The 26,452-nt window shown below is 36.9% G+C and overlaps 2 protein-coding genes across 2 annotated transcripts in view; one reads left to right on the forward strand and one right to left on the reverse strand.

Moving 5' to 3' along the window:
• Positions 1-778: 778 nt before the first annotated feature.
• LOC118265056 (uncharacterized) overlaps positions 779-26,452 on the reverse strand; it is a 39,899-nt gene continuing 14,225 nt past the window's right edge. The window contains exons 2-6 of the mRNA XM_035577753.2: positions 5,208-5,412; positions 4,267-4,405; positions 3,531-3,645; positions 3,008-3,267; positions 779-2,736 (exon numbers count right to left, since the gene is read on the reverse strand). Coding sequence (XP_035433646.2) covers positions 2,448-2,736; positions 3,008-3,267; positions 3,531-3,645; positions 4,267-4,405; positions 5,208-5,412 — 1,008 coding nt within the window. The 3' untranslated portion in view covers positions 779-2,447. The remainder of the gene's footprint in view (positions 2,737-3,007; positions 3,268-3,530; positions 3,646-4,266; positions 4,406-5,207; positions 5,413-26,452) is intronic.
• Positions 8,690-13,499, forward strand: LOC126912658 (uncharacterized). The gene has a single exon (XM_050705746.1). It carries the CDS (start codon positions 8,904-8,906, stop codon positions 10,173-10,175), a length of 1,272 nt encoding a protein of 423 aa, XP_050561703.1. The 5' UTR covers positions 8,690-8,903; the 3' UTR covers positions 10,176-13,499.

Genomic DNA, 26,452 nt, shown 5'->3' on the forward strand with positions numbered 1-26,452 from the left:
TTAACTGCCCTGGTTAATAATATTTATTGTGTTTTACAAAAAAATACGAAATATGTACTCTGTCAAAATGTGTTCATGACTATTATATTTTATTTAAAAGTTTATTCTTCTTCCAGTTGTATATTGTATATTTGTTCGATTCCTGATTTGGTTAAGGTTTTAATAAAGTAAAGGTAAAGTGGAAAGCGACTTAAATAGGACAACTGAAGAAGCTCGATTGTGTTGAGTTTAAGGGTGATTTTCCACCTTAGATGTGCTATGCTACATTGTTGTGGATACGTTTGACTTCCATCAATCATATTCATTGGGACACAGCTTGAGCACTTGTGGAAACTATTCAGCTATTTTATATGGAAAGATGGGTGCTATAGATGCGGATGGTTTCCCTACAATCGATACAACATATCGATGGATATCCTACCCACTCGCACGAAGCGCTTCGCTTTAAGCTTCCCTGTACGAACCGCTAAGGAGTGGAATTCTTTGCCAGTTTCCTTAAGGGTATAAGCTGGATGTCTTCAACGCTCGAGTGAACAGGTTAGCTTATGGGTAGACGTGCTGGAGCACGTCTTCCTCGTACAGCTATTTTACGGCGGCAAATCTTAATAGTACATCTTTCTCGCACAGCTACATAGCTAAGTATAAGTGGAAACGGTCACATACTCTCACTATGTGATATTCGTAGTATAGCTATACATATAGCACATCTCTGGCGGAACAGGACACTTGCTTTCATAAATAATATGTATAGGTTTGTTTCATAAAATAAAAAATAACGTTCTCCTCAAATCCACGTTTATTTACAACTTAAATATAAAATCTTACAAAATAATAATCAAATCACTTAATGTCAAAAGACGTTTCATGAAAAATATTATGCTTCATAAAAAATATTTCATCGAATGAATTATTCAATTTAATAAAACGATTGTCTGACTGAATAGCAAAGGTGGTGGACTAATTGAAATATTATACAGTATACTCATGATACTGGTTCGAGAAAAACTCTACTAGTTTCGAGTTACACCGGGTCTTATATTGAGAAGCACCATGCATTTGCGACGTGAGTAAATAGTATAACTACATATGTAGTTAAGTTCAATTAATTTATTAATGTCTCACGATAATTATTAAACACAAAACATGGTGGAATCCTAAAAATGCTGTCAATAACAAGACACGGAGTATAAATGTATGGAGTACTGCGATCATAAATGTAGGAGACCCATGCTTCGTCACGAATGGGCTGACTCGGCCCTCGGACTACGGCCTTACAGAAAACCGGCGTGAAATTCAGGCAAAAATTGCATTGAAAATTCTCAAGTTTTGTATAAGACATTTTGACGATTAACAAAAAAGTGTATGTGTGTAGGACAGTTATCTCGACGATTAACAAAAAAATATATCAGATACTGACTATAGTTTAATTCTGGTTTGATTATACATAGTAGTAGTAAAATAACTTTGTTTTTTCTTATTAATGGTTCAAATACCAGTGACCATCAGATTTCCAGTTTATTTAGCACAATCTATAAAAAAGTATTTAAGTACTACAAAATAAATTGATAGCATTTGAACAAAATCTAACATTCACCAAAAATCATGGTTTACTCACGTATATTCATAGAGAGAGGCTCCGTGAGTAAACCGTGATTTTTAGTTAATTTAATATGTGTGATAGACGAGATATAGTATCTAACATTATTGAATTTCGATCAAAAGTCCAAACAAGGCGATATTTCCAAAACACTCTCGGGTCGGAGGCGATTTTGTACATACAATAGGTACATAATAATTAAACTTACTATTTAAATACATGTACACAATTAAAGTAATATGAATGTGGGTATTATGCTGCTACGAACTCATACACAAATAGGGGACTTCTTCAAATTTAATGCATTTGGGCACAAAATTCTTTCATACAGTTCGTTAATCTTTATCAAGAAATAAAATATTTTTATTGTCGACTAACAACATTCTACTATGTAAAGTAAATTAGGTAGCTACTAAACTATTCTTTGATAACAATTTGAAAAGCTCTACTGGTTTCAAGTCACAAAGGGACTCTTTCGCGGAGTAGGCCTGACGACGCTGCCGCGCCTGCGCACGCTAGCTAGCACTAACACGCTAGTAGAGCTTTAATTCTCCATTAACGTATGTGAGTAAACCGTGATTTTTTAGCTAATTTAGTATGTCTCACGATAGTTATTATAAAAATAATTTGAAAAGGTTTCATTAAAGTTGTAGATCGTCTACTCATAATTTGTACAATATGGGTGGCTTTATAAAACAGAATACACCACAGAGATACAATTTGCTCAGACTTTACAAATAGGTACTTAGTCTAAATGCAAAAAATCAAGACGATCACGAATATCCCCTAAATGCTGGCAATCTGGCATAATACAGTAGAATACATATAACCAAATACATTCTTGGTTCGCTCACACCACCATGGTCTTCTCTTGGTATCTTCCTCGGGAGTGGTACCTCATTCTTCTATACCTTCGCAGGGGGCATTTGCCTACAGTTCTGTCGTAGGCGCCATATTCACAGGAGGGTGGTGTGCAGTCTCCTCGAGCCACACAGAATCTGTCTCGAAGACCAAAATGCTCTCGCCCCTTGGCGAGGTACTGGCAGTCTCGGCGGCGGGCTGCATCTGGCCAGTCGCAGACACATGAACAAGGCTCGTACTCCGTCATGCTGGCCAGGAATAGAGCTGGACATGTACATCTGGAAAAAATATATAATTTTCAAATCTCTACTAAACATATAGTGTAAGAAACCCTGCCTATCATCTAGTATAAAATATAAGTAATTTTATTTGGTGCGGATGCACTCGCGCAACAACAGTTGATCTAAAGCAAAGTTTGGCAATCAAGCCAAACCCACCAATAATATAATCTGAATGTGAATATAATAAATTGAACTATAAATTATAGAAAATAGAACTATAAATTATAGAAAATAGGATTCAAATGAGGATCCACGTATTAAAACGAACCTGCGTAACTGGGGAGGCGCAGTTGGTTCATCGTTCTTTTCCAAGAGAGGTTCTTCGGTGGGTGCTCTCCAGTCGTTCTGACTCTCCGCCATGGCTCTGCGTGAGGGTCTCTCCAGCTCCTCCTGGCTGTCTCCGTCGCTAGGTTTGGCCACTGCAGTGGTGACCGTCATCTGTAGTGTGCCTCGAGAGACGCATCCACACCGAGTGTGGTTGAAGAACTGCATCTTCACCACGTTCATTGATCCGGTCGCTTTGTGAAGCTGGAAATTAAGAAGACATTGAGAATTTGACTGCTTTCTAGTTCATTTGAGTGGTCGTCAGTAAGATTTTTAAGTTCTTAAATTCTTGATAGATTAGGGCATCTTTGAGCTTTACGCTTTTTTAATCCGAGATTTTTAAAGAATGGGACTCTTTAAACAATTAGCAATGGATAGTGTAACATTTTTGGAGATAACATTTAAGTTAGTTTTACAGTTTAATGCAAATACAATGGGGTACAGGGTAATACGCTGAAGAAACTTACGTAGAATGGTAAGACGACTGTCTTGCCTTCAATCGGGGCGCAGACTTCACTCTCGTTGACGCAGCAGCCAGAATCCGGAGCACATCGGTGCAGCTGTACGCATGGCGGCAAATACCTGGAAATGAGAGATTTTTATGGTTAAATAATGATTCTACTATTTTGCTTAATTGCATATGGAACTGATTACTTGTATTTATGTGCGTGTCTTCTGTCAAATAAATGCTTTTTCTTTCTTTCTGATTATCGTGAGATAAGTATTTATGGACTGCCTTGTTGGCCGAGTGGTTGCAAGTGCGACTGCCGGGCAAGGGGTCTCGAGTTTGATTTCCGGGTCGGGTGAAGTATTACTGGGCTTTTTTCGGTATTTCGAAAAGTTCTCAATAGTGGTACGAAGTCTGGAATGTGCCCAGTATATGGCAATAGGCTTACCACTATGTAATAACATTGGGCTTACAACATAAATTGTGAAATGTGGGTGTACATTGGCATTAAGTGCCATAATGTGCACCTCTGCCTACTTCTTCGGGGATTAAAATGCGTGACGTTATAAAAAATAAGTATTTATGGTTGAGTTTTTAGTAATTTTATTGTAGCAAGATACTACCAGATGGTTTTTTCTATCACTGAACATATTTAATTTCATCGATTGAGTGTACACTTTTCTTTGGTTGCTATTGTAGCTCCTGGTTTGCAGTTTGGAATTTCTGATTTGTCTTATAATGCTTTCTGTACTAACCTAGTATCAGCAGCCGGGGCCAGCTGCCTCACGATCATCCAGCGTGGCTGAGGGTCCACGCACTTCCCGTTCTTCAACAAGTCGTTCATGCTCCTATACGCTGCCTTCCGAAGGGCTGCTCTTTCAACCGGAGTAAGGGCTACAAAAATAATTAATATAACATTAGTTAAGTAGGTACAGATTAATACTACATACATACATACATATCGTTACGCCTTTAATCCCCGAAGGAGTAGGCAGAGGTGCACATTATGGCACGTAATAATGTCGTCAGATGAATACTACTTGTAAGATATTTAACTGCCTGACTCGTTGGTCGAGTGGTCGCAAGTGCGACTGCCGAACAAGGGGTGTCGGGTTCGATTCCCGGGTCGGGCAAAGTACTACAGGGCTTTTTTCGTATTTTCGAAAATTGCTCGGTGGTAGCACGAAGTTTGGAAATGTGTCCAGTATATGGTAATAGACTCACCCCCTATTACATGAGACTTATAATACAAATGGTGAAAAGTGGGTGTACATTGTATAGCGGCATTATATGCCGTAATGTGCACCTCTGCCTATCCCTTCGGAGATAAAAGGCGTGACGTTGTGTGTGTGTGTGTTTTTTTTATTCTTATGAATATTTAGGGACTTGTATAACGCACAACGCTCAGCGTATGTCAGTCCCATCGTACCCTAATACAGTGTAGTTATACAACAAACTATCGGAATCAATTGATCAAGGCCATGAAGTTGAACAATTTTCTTGCATCATCACTACCTGGCTTACTTAATATCTTGTGGAGAGTGCCTATATCGTTTTTGTTCAAATTCAAAGCCCTGAACAACGTATTCCTATTAGCCTCAAATCGGACACGTTGTGTGTGTGTTGTAAGATATTTAATTAGGGTCTAGATTCCTTCGACCAAGTTCGTTTGCAAACGAAATCGAAATTTACTCACGGTCATCCAGGATCCTGGGTCTCGCGTTGGTAGCTGCTATTGTCTCGGCAGCTGATACGACTACGGTCTTCACTGGTCCTAACCTGGACATGGCTGATGGAGTCACTCCCAGGATCTGAGGCTTGGAGGTGGAACTGGAGTCTGGCAAGTCATCAGAATCCCAATCATCGTTGCCGTCCATCGGGTAGTCTCCTTCTACGAACTCCTGGAAATGAGATAAGGAGAAATCAGTTGTTGTAATAAATGAAACCGAAATCTAATGATGCGTACACATGAAGAAAAGTCATGGAATAAAAAACAGGTTTTTTTATTTCTACCAGATGTGGACATACTAAGTTGTAAACACATCCACGATACAGAAGACAATCCTAATCTGCCACAAGTCTTTTTTAAGAAAAATAAAGCAACTGTACATAAACTAATCGCATCATAAATACTATAAATTCCCAGAACATTACTCTACAGATAAGATTAAGATATAACATTAAATAACATTGGATACTCCATAAATCCATCGTCAACATCAAATTGAATTTGTTGAACACACATCTACGGAGATCATGCAAGTGATTCGCATAAATGAATAAAATTTGTTGCATAAACCTATATAAGGCGGTTATAACATAGATATAAATTTAACTGTCAATTTGTGCAGCACATAGTTTTCACATTCGGTGACCCAGTTAGTTGGACGGTTAAATAAATTGTGCTGTTCGCAATTTACGAGCGACGAACACAATTTCTGTGTAAACGAAACGACAGCATAATATCCGCAGTTTAAATGTGAACGGTTAAATTAAACTAATCGGGTTATGTAACTAGCTGAGGCTGGAGTGAATTTTAAGCCGTGGGAATGTAGTACTTAAGTCTTCTGAATTGATTAAGATTATCATCTTCAGCTAGATAAAGAAGTAAGGAATTTGGACACATAATAATAGATATCTGTTAGTGTTAGCACGTAATAAATAGTGAAATTGTATGTTTATAAACGCAGCCACGACACAGGAGAACGACAAATAGCTACCAGATTGGCGATATATGAAAAGTCGGCCAAATTAAATGTAGATAGTCCTTTAATGAACTCTCACTTAATAGGATGGGGGCAAAAGAAAATAAAGTAGTAAGAAATTTAGTTCATATATTTTATTTTTGAGAACAACACAAACAAGTATTGTTAACATTTTTATAACTAACTATTTTGAGAACAACAATAGAACATAATACAAAACGAAAACAACTAACATAACAAAACTATGCTTCTAACGCTAATTCTAAACAAAACGCCAATCGTAATTCACAATCAAGTTAACTCAATCTAATCTCAATACGCTAACACTGTACAGCTAATAACTTAAGTACAAAAGCATGTAGTCATAGCTCAGGAATGCATCGTCCGGGCTTGAACCCGCTACCCAGAATAGCAGCCGTATTTATAGTAGCCATCTGTTTCTTTTCACTGAACTCCGTTGACTCAATCGATATACTTCAAAGTGAAAAAAAAAATCGATAGAAGTATGTTTTTGATCTTATATGTTAAGAAGTGTTTGTTTTATAGTTTGTTTATATTCGTAAAGTGTTTAATGTTTATTTTTATAGTGATATTATGCTTTCATCTAAAAGCTTTTGACAAATAAACTTTTTTTTTGATGAATTAGGAATATTAATTTTAGGTGCGGCCCAATATGAAGCCCTGAGGAACTCCTTTTTAGGAGTAATTAGATTCTATATTTAGATGGTTATTATATTTTGAGCTGTTAGGGCTTGGTCCGTGGGGTCCAAGCGCACTTGGTTTATTTAAAAACATCTGCAAGTGCAACGTATTGGACAACTTGCACTTGCAAGTAGTTGTGCAATCATGAATTTAAGTATGTAATCAAATTTAAATTTTTGGTAAAACCAATTAAAATATAATCAGATTCACCATGAGATATTACATTATTAACATTATCTCAAACTGCATCCAAAATACCAAGTAATTTGGCATCACAAGCGTGCCAACAAACGACCGCGTCTAATTCTCTTCTAATGTACGAGTCTAAACCTTACCTCGTCAAATCTCGTACACTATTACTCGGAGTTTCAACTCTAAAGCTTTGTTGATAAGCTTCTTAATTTATTGTAGGAGTCTCAACTAATTTCACTGCGATTACGTTGGGATTGTATACTTCCGTTGCACCTGGCTCTGTTTCGTGGAACGCGGTAATATCATTCGGAATGCCGGCTTGTTTATCATCTTGGTTAAAAAGTCTCAGCAGATCTTCAAAGGTCAAGGATGGTATAGCATTTTTTATATTACTATCTTATGCAGTCGAAGTCAAAGTCAAAGTCAAATCATTTAATCCAATTGAACCATAAATAGGTACTTTTTAATTGTCAACAAATAAAAAAAATAAAAATAGTCTGTCAGTCTGGCCGTTAGGGAAACTTTTTATAAGCTTTTTTTTTGAGGGGGAAAATCATCCAATGACTTTTCTCGCCTTGGGCGAGGCGAGAGGGAGTGTCAGACTCTTACTGACTAAAAACCACCCCGTTCCTTCTCCTGCTTTTCAAGCCGGAGCCCGGTAAACCCGCTAGGTAGTCCGCAGCTTCGGATCAGGCATCAGCCCTGCTGGGCCCCATCTGTGGTGGTCTGATGGCTGCTTTTATAAGCTTGGCCAGTAGTTTTTATTAATGTGACCAGCAGATATTTTTATCACCTTGTTTTTTTTTCTCTCTATAATTTTTCCAGTATTATCTGCAACTATAGTAAACCTTCTTCCAATTTCAACTTTAATAATCCAGCTGTTCACCATAAAATTGTCTATAAATCAGTCTCTCTTTGAAATTAACACCGAGTTCTAAATCATATATATATTAATATGATAACAGTTCAAACAGTCTCATGATCTCGCAATCTCTAGATGGATCTGGGTTTTTGACCGAAATACCATAGAGATATGTTATGTCAATATGATTTTCAGATTGTCGTGGATACCGTAACAGCAGAAACCATTGCTAAAATTACTAAGATAGCTAAGGTCATCAGTAGAAGTAGGTTTTCTAAATGTTACCACATAGGCTATTAGGCTCTAGTCTTTTGATATGTAAATATATCTGTAGAATGCTTCATACCTGTCATAGGAACAGTAAGGCTATTCTGTCTACAATATACTGCGTGAAGTTTATTTATCACTCTACTTTTTTGAGGTGAAAAATATAGTAATATACAGTGTCGTTTTTCTCTATAGGGTTTGGAAATGTAAAGGATATTTTCTATGCTTTATGTATAGAATTTTGAAAGTAAATAGGTTGGTAGAATTTTTTACACAACTAGCGAAAAATGTACGTCCAACTGGGACGTAAATTTTTCGCTAGTTGTGTTAATACGATTCTCATTGGATTAACTTACTTATCGAAGCATCCTTGTTTAAAATATGAGTTCAAAATATTTACCTACAATATGAAAGAATAATCTTACTTCTTACTAATATTATAATAGTTTTTCGCTAACAAGACGCGAGACTTCATAGACGTGTACTTTGCCTTTAATAATAATGTAATATCTTAATAACTTACAATAATTGTTACTATAAAATTAACTGCAGTGTCAGTTCGAAAGTAAAGTGTGTCGCGAGTGTGATTTTACAATTTATACTTACTTATATTGTGCAAGATGAACTAAATATTTCTTGGTTATAACATATATCTGTGTTAGTTATGTCTAACCAAACAGCTTCCCCTTTCGGGCGTAGCCAACTATTGCAGCGAAGTCCTCCACCGACTCCAAATCAACCAGAACCAGTTCAACCTATTGAGCAAATTCCACCTCAAGCTCCAGCCGTGTTGGCTGGTGAGTTACCCCCTGAAGTTGTTTCAACACCAGATATCCAGAAATGGATTGGGTCAATAGACGCCGTTCTCACTGAGGTCTGCACCATAGTCTCAGAAGGGAAAATGAACAACGATCAAAAGCAGCGTGTCTCCGCCCTTTGTCGCAACGTTTTAAAGGGGACAAGTCAAATGGCCGTAGAATATCAAGCTTTAAAGCAAAAAACCATCCAAGCGCACCACACAGTACTGCATCTAAAAGAACAGCTGGACCTTGCAGAATCTATTAAGGTGATCAAAAATACTATAATCGACAAATTATCGCCTTCTGACATAACCTCTTCATCTTACGCTAACATAGTAAAAAAAAGTTCCGAAACCCTCATCCGCCCAGCAAATCTGAGTTCTGTGGCCATCTATCCTTGCGACAAGACGAGAACAAGCGAAGACACAAAGTCACTTGTTCAGAAAATTATTTCGCCTGAAGAACTAAAGCTTCATGTCCGTGGCCTAAAAAAAGTCAGAAACGGGGGTGTACTTATTAGGACCGAGAACAAAGGAGATATTGAAAAGCTCAGGAATTCAACGAAACTGATGTCATCTGGCCTTACGGTAGAAGAAACCCCCAAGCGCCGACCTAGGATTGCTGTCGTTGGAGTTCCAGTAGCACTTACTGAAAGAGAAGTATTTGATTGCATCTATGAGCAAAACCTTTCGGAGAAATTGGCAAATAGTACTCGAGAGTCCTTTCTTGCTACTGTCAAATTGAGCCATAAGTCAGGTAAGAAAGGTCTTCCCACTTGCAATTATATATTAGAAGTTTCTGCTGCCGTCAGGAAAGTACTCATAAACCAAGGCCGGATTTTTATAAACTGGACTTCTTGCCCTGTAAGAGATTACACAATAGTTACAAGATGCTTCAACTGCCAGCAGTTTGGCCATGCAGCCAAGTTTTGTCGTGAAACTAGTCCTACGTGCAACCACTGTGGGGAGACTGGGCATTCCCACAAGGAGTGTAACAGTAAATCTTCTCCGCCTCAATGTGCGACGTGCAAGCGCTTCAAGAAGAAATGTGACCATCAGACTGGTGACGCAGAGTGTCCGGCGCGTAAATATGCTGAGATTAATTATATCAATTCGATTGACTATGAAGGCGCCTAAGAGCGCCCCGGACAGTTTATTTAGTAGCACTTAGTTATTGTCTCGTAAGTTAAAAGTTACTCTATATTTTATTAATTTAGTAATTAGTTTTTATGGCCAGTCAGCTAATCACTGATCTGGATGAATTTTCTGTGTCTGAAGCCAATACCTGTAATGTAGAAGATTGTAAACTTCTTCTTCCTTCTGGGGAAAATACGCTTACGCTACTAACTCAAAATATTCGCAGTATTAATCGCAACATGGATGGCTTTGAAGTTCTATTAGAAAGTCTTGACATTAACTGTGATGTTATTGTCCTAACAGAATGTTGGCTATCTTCTCAGACAGCCAATTTACCTTCTCTCGACGGCTACTGCACTCACAAAACAAATTCAAACATGAATCAGAATGATGGTGTAGTGGTGTACATCAAAAACAACTTAAAAGTTCTAGTGGAAGAGCCCAGAGTTCAAAATAGTAACTGTTTAGTAATTAAAATTATTCCGGATACTGTAATTATGGCCATTTATAGGCCACCGTCTCAAAACCTTGACAGCTTTTTGGACTCACTTGATGTAAACTTAAAACATTTATCTGCTTTTAAGAACATTATATTAATGGGTGACATAAATATTAATATTGCTTCTGAGAGAGCAGATACACATGTACATAACTACCTAAATATTTGTTCATTTCATGGTCTTTTACCAACCCATTATTATCCCACGCACCAGTCTGGGTCATGTTTGGATCATTTCATCATAAAAACCCGACATCCGAACAAAACATTAGTCACCAATTCATCGCTTACGGACCATCAAGCTATTTTGCTAACAATACAAAAATCCTCACCTAGAAAAAACTGCATGCGTAGCTTTTTAAAAATTGATATGACTAATCTTGCACGTGCCATTCGCGACATCGACTTTGACCCTGTTTACGATACTAATGACGCAAATATTTCATTACAGTATTTTATAAATGCGCTACAACATGCGATAAACAAAAATACAATTACCAAAATAACGTCTAGAAGGTATAAATCGATCGAACCGTGGATCACTCCAGGTCTCGTTCGTTGTATACGGCATAGGGACAAACTACACCAAAAATCAAAACTTGCACCTGATAATGAAATACTTTCTATTTCATATAAAAGGTATAGAAACTTTTGTAACAACCTTTTAAAAAAAGTTAAATATCAACACGAGAAGAATGAGTTACAGAAGGCAGGAAAAAACAGTAAACTCGTTTGGAAATTTATTAAAACAAATACTTTTCGATCGAAAAATCCTGAACCCCCACTCGAATTACTGTCTTCAGAAATAAACCCACTAGTAGCCGCAAATAAAGTAAATAGTTTTTTTGCTAACATTGGCAAAACCTTAGCTGAAAAATCCTTGAACCATAGTACTTATCCCCACCAACCATTGTCGGCTGTAAATACCCCTACGAAAACATCAAAATCTTTTGTTTTATTAAACACTGACGTCAATGAAATTTTAAGGATAATTACAGGGTTAAAGGACGATTGCGCTGTTGGGTGGGATGGCATTCCTAATAACATACTGAAAAGGTTTAAACACCTTCTTGCTCCTCCATTGACCCATATTTTTCAGTCATGTTTGTCTAAAGGAATCTTTCCCAAACCGCTTAAAAAAGCAGTAGTTACGCCAGTTTTCAAAGCGGGAGATAAAAACTGTGTTAACAACTATAGACCCATTTCAGTATTAACAGGTCTCTCAAAAATTTTAGAAAAAATTATAAATAGTAGATTAATAGATTATCTTGAAATTAACAATTTGCTTTCAAATAACCAATTTGGGTTTAGACCAAAAAGATCGACTAACCAAGCAGTTCACAGACTGTCCGAATACATTAGTACTAACCTTGACAAGGGTATGCATACCATTGGGATTTTCCTGGACCTCGCTAAAGCTTTTGACACAATTTCTTGTTCTATGTTACTACACAAGCTTGAAAAACTTGGAATAAGAGGCGAACAACTTCAGTTGTTCACCGATTATCTTAGAGATCGTCAACAATGCGTTAAAATAGGTCAGTACACAAGTTCTGAGATGGAAAATAGTGGTTTCGGAATACCTCAAGGAAGTATTTTGGGACCTACATTGTTTTTAATTTACATTAATGATTTATGTAGTTTGGTCCTTCGTAATGGGCTAATATTATCATATGCGGATGACACAGCCCTATTGTTTTCCGCTGAATCTCAAAGTGAAACATATGAATATGCCCAAAACGGTTTTAATGTTGTGTCAAATTGGCTTCATCAAAATCTTCTAACATTAAATATAGATAAAACTAAATATATTTCATTCTCAATTAGAAACATTAATCCACCGCTTAATAACCTAGATATATTTGCACATAATTGCAATTCTGCTAATATTGCTTGTACTTGTCCCACTTTAGTTAAAGCTGACCACATAAAATATCTAGGTGTTACGATTGACACGAATCTAAATTTCCGTAAACACATCGAGTTACTATGCAAAAGAGTGCGTAAATTAATGTACATTTTTAAGAACCTACGCCACATAGCCGACTATAAGTTAATTAAACAGGTTTATTTGGCTCTGTGTCAGTCTGTTCTCACCTATTGTATTACATCATGGGGTGGAACTGCAAAGTCTATCTTGCTTCCTCTGGAACGCGCTCAAAGAGCAATTCTAAAGGTTGCTACCTTCCGCCCTTTTAGGTTTCCCACACACCAACTATACACTGCATGTAAAATACTAACAGTGCGCCAACTATTTATATTGCAAACCATACTTTATCAGCACTCTGAGCTTCCTTTCGACCCAGTATCCCAAACCAGGAGGAGGAAAGATTTGGTTTGCTTTGAACCACAGACAAGACATGCATTTGCACATAGATTTTACGTATTTTTAGGACCATTTTTGTACAACAAAGTCAACAAGATACTAAATATATATAGTGTAAATTATTATAAATGTAGTACATTGTTATCAGAGTATCTACTAAATCTTGATTACGCAGACACAGAAAAACTATTGGAAGTTTTAGTATGAATGTAAGATTAGTTTGTAAGTTGTTATTCTATTTCTGTACACATGCACCTAAATTGATAGTCTTGTAAGTGATGACCCGAAACACAGGTTTTTATAAACCTAGCTCGGGCAAGTCGCTAATTATACATAAGTCTAGGTTAAAAAGTAAATTTTCCTATAGTTCCTAAATATTGGTAAGTTACTTATTAAGTTATTCCTAGTGCACTAGCATAATTATTGATTAATACTTATTTGTGGCTGTTTCATGTAAATTATTTTGTGAAATTATGAAATAAAGGATTATTTAATTATTTATTTATTTATTTATAAATGCGAAAGTTTGGGAATTTGTGTGTATATTTGTTACAGAAACACGGCAAAACGACTGAAGGGATCGATTTGAAATTTGGAACAGGAGCAGATTATGATCTGGAATAACACATAGGCTACTTTATATCCCAAGGAAACACGGACGAAGTCGTTGGCAGAATCTAGTTAAAAAATAATATATTTAACACCTATCTTCCTATAAATAAATATACCTTGATAACTAGCCAGGGAGATAAGTAACTTTAATATGAATCGCATATAAGTAAGGACATGATTGAAACAAGACGAACGAGTTGCGAAATTACCCACAATCTATTTTTTCTGGAAGCATTCTCGGATGACTGATCATCATACAAACTTGAGGAGTTTGAGAAAAAACTGGTATCTTTGAGTTAAAGCTACCAATATTGGAATCTTCATTGCATATGGAGATATTATCACATACCTGCTGGCAAAAGAATTTATTGGTCAAGTAACAATTATCATTCTGTTATGTTCATTACTTTGTTTTCTTTTTTGAGTGGTTTCTGAGTTTCAGTTTAATTTCCGGGTGTGTCAGGTATGGCGTTATGGGAGGTTTCTTGTTTTATTTTGCGGAACCTGTTTATTTGTATGTTTGGGTCAAATTGAATGATTGGCATTTTACACTCTTGCTGACATCCGATTCATCTGGTACACACTCTTAATCTTAAGGACCATACAATATAAGCTCATTAAAACTCCCTCTTGTTGACGTCCCATTAATCTGATAATTGGTATACACTCTTAAACTTGTTGAGCATGCAATATAAGCCTATTTAGCGTTTAACATACAAATATATTTTTATGTATTACTTGTTACAGATGTGGGTTTGTCCCTTATTGAATTCAGAGTTTTACAAGTAGTAAAAATTATACCTTGATCTGCTCGGCTAGCCAAGTTAACAAATAATATGCGATGAAAAGTGTGTATTATATTGAAAATGACTAATTTAAACATGTTTCTTTTTAATTCTCTTTCCTATTTTAGGTTTTCGGAACTATTTTAGGTTGTTCTCTACACAAAATATTACATAATCAAGAGAATATGCAAATTGAAACCTATCGGGTCGCTTCAAAAGTTTTCAATCGTGTCACCGCATAACACAGACGGACAGACAACGCCTTGAATACAATACAATAGACAAATACGTTTTCGATTTCTAAACATGGTTAAACTTTTACTCAACTCTTTTGGTTTGACATAGTTGCCGAAAGGTTCAAATGTAACAATAACATCCACTTTTCTCTAGCCATTTGTTATGAGTTCAATGTACCTACCTAATAAGGGGTGAGTCTACTTTTACAGCGTAATAGTAGAAATCATTAAAAAATATATGTGCTCTGTGTTTTGGAGGATGCAAATCCTGGTCCCAGCTTCCAATAGCTATGTGTGTTACATCATTAGATAGGTAATTTTGAGCTGGTTACTATGGCGCCATGTTCCAAATCTTAGTCCGTTCAGAGTTGTTCTTTATTAAACATGGTAGTTTTATCAGTAGCCAAGTAATGTTATTTTTACGTCGTATTTGCATTTGTGCTTTATACACGTAGTTTATACACGGCTTTTCTGAGAAGCCGTGGTATCACTCCGGTCAAGCCGGCTCATTCGTGCCGAAACATGGCTGTCCCACACTTAGAGCTGCTACTTATAAGAAGTAAAGCTTTCTATTATTGACATGTCCAAACGAAGAGTTCAAACTCATTACAAACTGATTCATTACCCACTGTTTAAGAAAAATAGTCACCATTTTATGAGTGTAGCTAGCTCTAATGTTTAATAGAATTTCTCATAATCATGACAAGATGGCCTATAAACTTAAGACGATATATATTAAAAATTTCACCACATCTAACTAAGATTTAATTAATATTTCTTTGAAAGAAGATTAGTAACTTTCTCGTAATTAGTGTAGAGTAGGGAAAGCCTCTTTATGTAGGTGGTCGTAAATACCTGGCGGCTGCTGAGCTGGGCTTGTGACATTTTGCGGTATTGCGTTATAGAATGCCTATTACCGGCCGGTTTGGGAACTACTAATTATGATATGATGGTTATAATCAAATAGTCAGCTTTATGGGCATGATAAGTATGCAACGCAATGTCACGCCTTTTATTTCCGAAGGGGTAGGCAGAGATGCATTTGCACATTACGACACTTAATGCCACTGTACACTGTACACCCACTTTTCACCTTTTGTGTTATAAGTCCCATGTGTTAGGGGGTAAGCCTATTGTCATATTATAATAGGCACAATTCCAGACTCCGTGCTACTACTGAATTTTATGCGAAGAACCGAAAAAACTTCCAACACTGACATTAATAATAATCAAAGAACATATCCTCTTTATTTTCTCAAGTTAACCTAACTTTCTTTAAGACAAAATTACGTGTTCATTATTGCAAAATTTGCTCCAAATACCAGTGGCGTTGTAACTTGGGTGCGAAACAGCGAATTCAAGATCATTGAACGTTATGCCGATGTTAGGAATGCGGTAATGGCATGCTGTATAAGACTGCAATGGTCCTGTCGTTCAATTCTTATTGGAAGACAGTGCAATGACTAGGAACTAGGAATTTAATGGACTATTTGGAGTGGCATGCTTAGGACAATACGCTGGATATAAATCACTGTCTCGTTCATCTGTCGTTGCAGTGTGACTTGAGAAAAGGATGTCTGTTTTGGTTTCTGAGCAAGGAAATGTAAAGGAGACCGGTGTGGAGTCAAAAGTTAAGCCATTATCATTTAATTCCCCTAAGATTTTGGTTCAAATCACAATATTTTTTGGATATCTTAATTTATAAACTATGTGATCGTGGTAGCCCGGTGGTACCGTAGTTGCGGGTTTGAAACCTACAAACGGCAAAGTACCAATGTGTGATGTTCTAAGCATAATTAGACCCCATCGGCTAACGGTGAAGGAAAACATCGTGAAGACACCTGGACTTAAAATTTCAAATTTTAAGTTTGAAATCGCCAACCCGTGCAGGCGTAATGGTCAGCTGTGGATGGATGAAACTAAGACAAGATGTTAAAAGTTTTCGTGTAGGCTAAAGTTCGATTTCTTCTTACTAACCCACCAGTCTCCTTTTGTTCACTGAGTCTGTGATCGATGTGAACTATAGGATAATCCAGTATTGTTTGGAAAATATGTATTATAATATTTAATCTGGAATTGTGCATTTGTCCACTTTTCGTACTATACCATAGTACTAACCCATGTGGCAATTTTATAATGAAATTGGTCACAATTTTATCACATGTGATGCTGTATTCCTCAATTCACGTATCGAAGGATCGATAATGGCTAGATCCGAGACCAGACCACAAATGACACGTAGTCGGTAACATATTATTATCTGTGCAAAGTGACCACTGCCGGTTGTGGTGACAGAACCATAGCTGTAATATTCTTACGACATTTTAAAAGAGGATATAAAAAAATGCATTGGAAGCGTTAAAGTAGTGGTAACCTCCGAACCCAGAGTCATGAAATGATTACTGGTAAGTGGTAACCAAATCCTTAGCAGTTGTTTTCGGAACAAAATTGCCACTAAGGAATAGTTTAGGTCTTTGACTGCTAATAAGAAACTGTTGAAAGCAAATCCGTTCAATGTGTTAAGTAATTATTAAATGTCTCTGGGTACGATTGTAAGTCATGCAATTGTTTTAGCATACTTATTATACACAGCAGTAGTTAAGTTAATCTACTGAAGTAAACTGAAGTTTCTATAACATAGTATTTCAAAATACTTTAAACAGATATGTAGAGACCCTATCGTAGAAAATAATAAGAAGCACATTATGAAAGATCAGTATTAAAAGCAAAACATCGCATTGTGCAAAATTGTGCAAAAACCACGTCACTACACAAACTCAAACTGGACATTCCAAATGCAAATAATACAAATGTAACATAAATAACGTTATCTGGTAAACATTCACCGAACGGTCCGGTAAGGGTCAGAGGCGCATGCGCAGGTTGCGCGCCCATTCACCAAGCGACGGGTTATCAGCGCGTGTTTACATGTCCACGCAGACAGTTCGGAGTTTTGTACCTACCTACGTTGGAGTTACTTTGCCTGGAAATCATTTTGTAATGCTTAGCTTAAAGACTTGAGAACTGTGTCGAAAACTAAGTAATAATTTTATTCAATCCACTTACGAGAGTCCATCTCTGGTGGAAAGCACCCTAACATTGAAATTTAGAAAAAAAATATGTCCGTCAATGAGATCCTTAACCTTTTGTCTGTCGGTGTATAACACGCAATAGAAAACACATTGGGTCTCGCGTGAATCTGCGTTCCGGCATACCATGGATTAATGAAGCTAGGTGTTCTGCTTTTTGAATCCAAAGTGTGAAATCACTTTGAACTGAAAAATACGCCTGAAGATTTTTTTTATTTGTAAAAATCGTTTCCCCCACACTAGAATTTTTCCTGTGCCGTAGGTGCGTTTACAAACATACAAGTTCACATACACATGACACTCAAACCCGAAACAACCATTAGTGGATCACACAAAGTGTTTCCAGAAACCAGTTGCCCAGCTACCGCTACTCAAGTTGTTAAAAAAAATAGTTTTCTTAGGAATAAAGCTTAAACAAAAACTAGAATTTCGCAATGATGTTTATACAAGTGCGCGCTACTGGTACATCTAGAAGTAAATACTTTCATAACAGTTGCATAAATAGCTGCAGTTCTTGGAAGCGCAGTCAATGGCGTCATAGGCCGTGGGTTTTCTGCTGATTTTCCTTCACAACACAGTGCTAATTGATTTATTTAGAATTCTAGTTGTTGGCACATCTTTTTTGCGTAAGGAAAGGTATATTTTGTACAATAAGTTTAGAAACATATATACTTACATACCTACTGAACAAAATTAACTATATTTTCACTCTTTAGACGGCTTAGTACGATTTTGTTTCACATTTAACGAGATTGAAACGAGAGCGCGTTCGGTGTTTTGATTGGTTGGCTTATTCGAGCTGACCAATCATAGCGCTGTATTACTCTCGCTGAAGCTGTGGTATCACTCCGGTCTAGCCGGCCCATTGGGACCACTGCATTACTCTCCCATACTTAATATCAAACTTAAAGCGTAATTCCATGCTGGCACATTCAACTACTTTAGCACAGTTACTTTTTAAACATCAAATTAGATGGACAATCAGTAGAAAGAAGTAGGTATCAGTCATTCTGTTCCATTCCGTTAATTAATTATCGGGTTACTCACGTAACGTTTTGACGAGGAACTCGACTACTTTCAAGCCATGCTAGAGGCTCATATTCATGCAGCAGGATTCCGCGACACACGTATAATGTAACGTTCCGTTAAAGTTACATTTTAGAGAAAAACTTAGAAAACCTCACGTACACTAACGCTCACACTCAATAACTATGTCAAGTGCAAGTAATTATTATAGAGAAAGTAGCACAATTTATCTTTAATTAAATAAAATGCATCTGTTTACAGTGACAATGGCTTCAGTACACCACTACTGACGTGGAATTCAGCAAATTGATACAAGTGTTCCGTTCACGAGATGAGACGGTGCAGTGCAAATGTTTGCCATTGATTAATATGCGCGGTTAACTTGAACAAATGTGCCAGTTTAAACAATGTTTTGTTATGCAAATATACATAAGTGTTCTCTCTTTCTCTGGTCGTTCTTTTATGACTGAGGATCGTGATCATGCTGGTATCACTCTAGATTGGACGAACTGTTTCTATTGCCGCCTGTCTGCGACATATTTTTTTTTTTGGTTTTTTTTTTTTGAAGTTTGGGTGAACCATGCTACGACTCGACCGGAGTGATACCACGGCCTCACAGAAAATCGACGTGAAACAACGTTCACTGTTAAAACCTGTCGATTTAGTTCCTTAACTACCGAACACATAAGGACATTTAATGATGACTTAAACTATTCCTTATTAAAGATTTTGCTCCGAATTAAAATTAATGGGTTAAGTAACCATTAATTGACTCTGAGTTGGCAGTAAAACTACAACCATTATTTTTTCGATGACCTTTTTAATAGGTATGATGACGAGGTATGAAAATCAAAAATCTATCTAGTCCGTCAGTTAGGTACCTAATGAAAAAATATTAGACTCGTATGTTTTTATTTTAAATTCGATATAGCTTCGAAAGTATTTGTTTCCGTAACAAAATAAAAAATACGTGTTTAATATTTTAAAATAATCTACAAGACGGACATTAAAATAGAAATTAGGCATGTACCCTATTATTCCTAATTTACAATACAAACAAAGTATTTAATAAACTCCAGTGTAATATTACCAGAGAAATAAAGTCATAGTCAGCAACGCATTAGCGGTCAATATCAAAAATAACTCGTTTCGCAAACATGAACAAAATAACGTCGAGAAATAACCAAGCGATGCGCATGCGACGATCGATCAAAAACTCGTTCTTTTTACAATTACATCGACAGTTTAATTGAATAGCCTTGTATCGAGAATCTGATGAAATTTACACACTAAAATGAATTTAATAAGTCGTAGTAGTAATGTATTTTATAATCTATGGTTAAAGTATTTAGGTATATTTTTTAATGACAGGATAATTGTAGCTTTGTGATAGTAAAATGCCCAAACCAGGGGACAGATGACTCCATCTTAGATCGACTTCGGATTACGATTGTGCACCTCTGCCTACCCCTCCAGGAATAAAAGACGTGACGATATTTTGTGATCTCTGTTGTATTTGATAACTTTGATAAGGTACTAGGTATACGTTTATAGGTTATCTAACATTTTACATTAAGGGGAAAACCGCAGACTTATTTAAAACCAATACTTATATACTATAACAGACTAGCCACTTCCGCGCGGTTTCACCCGCTGCTACTCGTTTTTTTTTCAGTATTTATAGCCTATAGCCTTCCTCGATAAATGGACTATCAAACACAAAAATAATTGTTCAAATAATTGTTCACAAAAATAAGTGTTCAAAAAATATATGTGCTCTGTGTTTTGGAGGATGCAAATCCTGGTCCCAGCTTCCAATAGCTATGTGTGTTACATCATTAGATAGGTAATTTTGAGCTGGTTACTATGGCGCCATGTTCCAAATCTTAGTCCGTTCAGAGTTGTTCTTTATTAAACATGGTAGTTTTATCAGTAGCCAAGTAATGTTATTTTTACGTCGTATTTGCATTTGTGCTTTATACACGTAGTTTATACACGGCTTTTCTGAGAAGCCGTGGTATCACTCCGGTCAAGCCGGCTCATTCGTGCCGAAACATGGCTGTCCCACACTTAGAGCTGCTACTTATAAGAAGTAAAGCTTTCTATTATTGACATGTCCAAACGAAGAGTTCAAACTCATTACAAACTGATTCATTACCAACTGTTTAAGAAAAATAGTCACCATTTTATGAGTGTAGCTAGCTCTAATGTTTAATAGAATTTCTCATAATCATGACAAGATGGCCTATAAACTTAAGACGATATATATTAAAAATTTCACCACATCTAACTAAGATTTAATTAATATTTCTTTGAAAGAAGATTAGTAACTTTCTCGTAATTAGTGTAGAGTAGGGAAAGCCTCTTTATGTAGGTGGTCGTAAATACCTGGCTGCTAGTGAGCCGGGCTTGTGACATTTGCGGTATTGCGCTATAGAATGCCTATTACCGGCCGGTTTAGGAACTACTAATTATGATATGATGGTTATAATCAAATAGTCAGCTTTATGGGTATGATAAGTATACGACGCAACGTCACGCCTTTTATTCCCGAAGGGGTAGGCAGGCAGAGATGCATTAGCACATTACGCCACTTAATACCACTGTACAATTTAGGTACACCCACTTTTCACCTTTTGTGTTATAAGTCCCATGTATTAGAGGGTGAGTCTATTGCCATATTATACTAGCCCATGATTTTTGGGGTAAGCCTATTGTCATATAATAGGCACAATTCCAGACTCCGTGCTAAATGAAAATTTTTCGAAGAACCGAAAAAACCTCCAACACTGACATTAGTAATCATATAACATATCCCCATTATTTTCTCAAGTAAACCAAACTTTCCTTATGACAAAATTACCTGATCATTATTGCAAAATTTGCTCCAAATACCAGTGGCGTTGTAACTTGGGTGCGAAACAGCGAATTCAAGATCATTGAACGTTATGCCGATGTTAGGAATGCGGTAATGGCATGCTGTATAAGACTGCAATGGTCCTGTCGTTCAATTCTTATTGGAAGACAGTGCAATGACTAGGAACTAGGAATTTAATGGACTATTTGGAGTGGCATGCTTAGGACAATACGCTGGATATAAATCACTGTCTCGTTCATCTGTCGTTGCAGTGTGACTTGAGAAAAGGATGTCTGTTTTGGTTCCTTGGTCAGGAAATGTAAATACCGGTGTGGCGTCAAAAGTTATTAACCATTATTACTTAATTCCCCCAAGATTTTGGCTCAAGCTTAGGATTAAGATGACTTTTTCCGAGTTATATGTATTTTCTAAGCATATTTAGACATGACTGACTAAGGTGAACCTGCAATTATAATTTCTAATTATAAGTTTGAAATCGCCAACCCTCATTGAGCAAGCACCTTCTCAGTGTGAGAACAGACCTTTGGTCAGCAGTGGCAATTTATAGGCTGTGGACGGATAAAAATATGACAAGATACTAAAAGTTTTGTGTAGGTTAAAGAGCGATCTCTTCTTGAAAGCCCACCAGTCTCTTTTGGTCACCGAGTCTGAGGTCGATGATAACTTTAGGCTAACCCAGTATTGCAAAAATAAGAGTTTAGAGAGAATAGAGAGTCATAGTTTTTTGGGAAAAGTGTATTATAAATATCTAATCTGGAATTGTGCATTTGTCCACTTTTCATAGCATACCATAGTTCCTACCTATGTGGCAATTTTATAAAGAAATTGGTTACAATTTTATCACATGTGGTGCTATATTCTTCAGTTCACGTATAGAAGGATCGATAATGGCTAGATCTGAGACCACAAATTACATGTAGTCGGCAACATATTATATTCTGTGCAAAGTGACCACTGCCGGTTGTGGTGACAGAACCATAGCATAGATCATGTTTAATGCTGTAATATCCTTACGACATTTTAAAAGAGGATAAAAAATGCATTGGAGGCTTAAAAGTAGTGTTAACCGCCATACTCAGAGACGTCGTACTTTTAATGGTTAATTAACCAAATCCTTAGAAATTGTTTTCGGAACAAAATGGTCACTAAGGAATGGTTTAAGTCTTTGACTGCTAATAGGAAACTGTTTGACTGCTAATGTGAAAGCAAATCCTCCGCTAACGTCGGTCACCGGTGACCACAACGGAGTTCAATGTGTTAAGTACCTAATTAGTAAATGTCTGTTCAATGAGTTAAGTAATTATTAAATGTCTCTGAGTACGATTGTAAGTCAAATATTTTTTTAACATACTACTTAAACTCTGAACAGTAGTTAAGTAGTCTTATTCTAATCGAATTAAACTGAAGTTTCTATAACATAGCATTTCTAAATACTTTAGACAGATATGTAGAGACCCTATCATAGTATTTCAAAATACTTTAAACAGATACGTAGAGTACTGTAGAACCTAAACAGAAACACATTATGAAAGATCAGTATTAAAAGCTAAACATCGCAAAAACCGCGTAACTACAGAAACTGGACATTCCAAATGCAAATAATACAAATGTAACATAAATAACGTTATCTGGTAAACATTCACCGAACGGTCCGGTAAGGGTCAGAGGCGCATGCGCAGGTTGCGCGCCCATTCACCAAGCGACGGGTTATCAGCACGTGTTTACATGTCCACGCAGACAGTTCGGAGTTTTGTACCTACCTACGTTGGAGTTACTTTGCTTGGAAATCATTTTGACATTGTATAGCGACATTACGTGCCGTAATGTGCACCTCTGCCTACCCCTTCGGGTATAAAAGGCGTGAAGTTGTGTGTGTGTGTGTGTGTGGAAATCATTTTGTAATGCTTAGCTTAAAGACTTGAGAACTGTGTCAAATATAATGCAACGTCACAGCTTTAATCTTCGTAGGCTGAGGTGCACATTACGGCTCGTAATGCTATACTGTACAATATACACCTACTTTTCACTAATTCTTTTATAAGTTCCATGTGCCTATTGCCATATACAAGAAAATTTCATAAAAACCGAAAATGCCCTAGTAATACTTTGCCCGATCTGGGCATTGAACCAGAGATCCCTAACGCACTTGCGACCGCCGGTTTTGTTCAGTTCTGTTTTTACGAAAAATGCAGATGGCAAGAGATCCTTAGGTTTTTTCTAAAGTTTCCTCATACTAGGATTTTCTCCTGTGTCGTGGGTGCCTTTTTCAACACATGACACCCAGACCCGAAACAACAATTTGATGATCACACAAAGATTTGCTCCGTGCGGGAATCGAACCCGCTACACGTTGCACAGCAACCAGTTGCCCAGCTACCGCGCCAACCGTGCAGTCAAGTTGTCCAAAAAATGTACATAGTTTTCTTATAAATAAAGCTTAAACAAAAACTAATATTTCGCAATGATGTTTATACAAGTGCGCGCTACTGGTACATCTAGAAGTAAATACTTTCATAACAGTTGCATAAATAGCTGCAGTTCTTGGAAACGCAGTCAATGGCGTCATAGGCCGTGGGTTTTCTACTGATTTTCCTTCACAACTCGGTGCTAATTGATTTATTTAGAATTCTAGTTGTTGGCACATCTTTTTTGCGTAAGGAAAGCTATATTTTGTACAATAAGCTTAGAAACATATATACATATCTACCTACCGAATAAAACTAAATATATCTTCACACTTCAGAGGGCTTAGTACGAATTTGTTTTACGTTTAATAAGATTGAATCGAGAGCGCGTTCGGCGTTCTGATTGGTTGGTTTATTCGAGCCGACCAATCAGAGCGTCGAACGCTCATTGGGCCTTCGGTAACCTCACTCACACAACGAAACAAAACACAAGCGTTGTTTCACGTCGATTTTCTGTGAAGCTGTGGTATCACTCCAGTCTAGCCGGCCCATTGGGACCGCAGCATTACTCTCCCATACTTAATATGAAACTTAAAGCTTAATCCATTCTAGCACATTTAACTAATTTAACACAGTTACTTTTTAAACATCAAATTAGATGGACAATCAGTAGAAGTAGGTATCAAACATTCTGTTCTGTTCCGTTAATTAATTATTATGTTATCAGCTTACTCACGTAACGTTTTGACGAGGAACTCGACTAGTTTCAAGCCATGCTAGAGGCTCATATTCATGCAGCAGGATTTTGCGACACACGCATAATGTAACGTTCCTTTAATGTTACATTTTAGAGAAAAACTTTGAAAAACTCACGTACATTCACGCTCACACTCAATAACTATGTCAAGTGCAAGTAATTATTATAGAGAAAGTAGTCCAATTTATCTCTAATTAAATAAAATGCATCTGTTTACAGTGACAATGGCTTCAGTACACCAGTACTGACGTGGAATTCAGCAAATTGATTCAAGTGTTCCGTTCACGAGATGAGACGGGCAGTGCAAATGTTTGCCATTGATTAATATGCGCGGTTAACTTGAACAAATGTGCCAGTTTAAACAATGTTTTGTTATGCAAATATACATAAGTGTTCTTTCTTTCTCTGGTCGTTCCTTTATGAGAGGATCGTGATCATCCTGGGATGACTCTAGATTGGACGAACTATTTCCATTGCTTCCTGCCTGCGACATTTTTTTTTTTTGCATTTTTTTTTTTTTTAAGTGTGGGAGAGCCATGCTTCGGTACAACCGGAGTGATACCACGGCCTCACATAAAATAGACGTGAAACAACGCTCACTGTTAAAACCTGTCGATTTAGTTCCTTAACTACCGAACACATAAGGACATTTAATGATAATTTAACCTATTCCTTAGTAAAGATTTTGTTCCGAAATAAATTGCTAAGGAATGGGTTAAGTAACCATTAATTGACTCTGAGTTGGCAGTAAAACTACAACCATTATTTTTCGATACGTTATTTTAATAGGGATGTTGACGGGGTATGAAAATCAAAAGTATATTTAGTCCGTCAGTTAGGTAACTAATGAAAAAATATTAGATTCGTAATGTTTTTATTTTCGAAAGTATATTTTTTAATGACAGGATAAATTATAGCTTTGTGATAGTAAAGTGTTCAAACCAGTGGACAGATGAGTCTATCTTAGATCGACTTTGGATTACGATTGTGCACCTCTGCCTACCCCTCCAGGGATAAAAGGCGTGACGATACTTTGTGATCTCTGTTGTATTTGATAACTTTGATAAGGTACTAGGTGTAAGTTTAAAGGTTATCTAACATTTTACAATAAGGGGAAAACCGCAGACTTATTAAAAACCAATACTTATATACTATAACAGACTAGCCATATTCACGCGGTTTCACCCGCTGCTACTAGTTTTTTTTTCAGTTTTTATAGCCTATAGCCTTCCTCGATAAATGGACTATCAAACACAAAAAGAATTATTCAATTGTAACCTGTAGTTCCAGAGATTATTGCGTTTAAAGAAACAAACTCTTCAGCTTCATATAACAGCAATAAGTAATATAAGATAATATGTATATAAGATAAGGTATATTCATAACATAATCAGAATCACGTTATTGTATTCTGTGATATGACTTTTTTTTTTTTTGAGGGGTGAAAATCATCCAATGACTTCTCCCGCCTTGGGCGAGGCGAGTGGGAGTGTCAGACTCTTACTGTTACCACCCCGTTCCTTTTGCTTTTCGAGCCGGAGCCCCGGAAACCCGCTAGGTAGTCCGCAGCTCCGGATCAGGCATCATGGCGCCCCATCTGTGGTGGTCTGATGGCATTTTACGCGCGCGGAACGCGACGCGCCGCACGCACCGGTCTGGTTCTG

The sequence above is a fragment of the Spodoptera frugiperda genome, chromosome 28, assembly GCF_023101765.2.
Source record: "Spodoptera frugiperda isolate SF20-4 chromosome 28, AGI-APGP_CSIRO_Sfru_2.0, whole genome shotgun sequence".
Lineage (NCBI taxonomy): Eukaryota > Metazoa > Arthropoda > Insecta > Lepidoptera > Noctuidae > Spodoptera > Spodoptera frugiperda.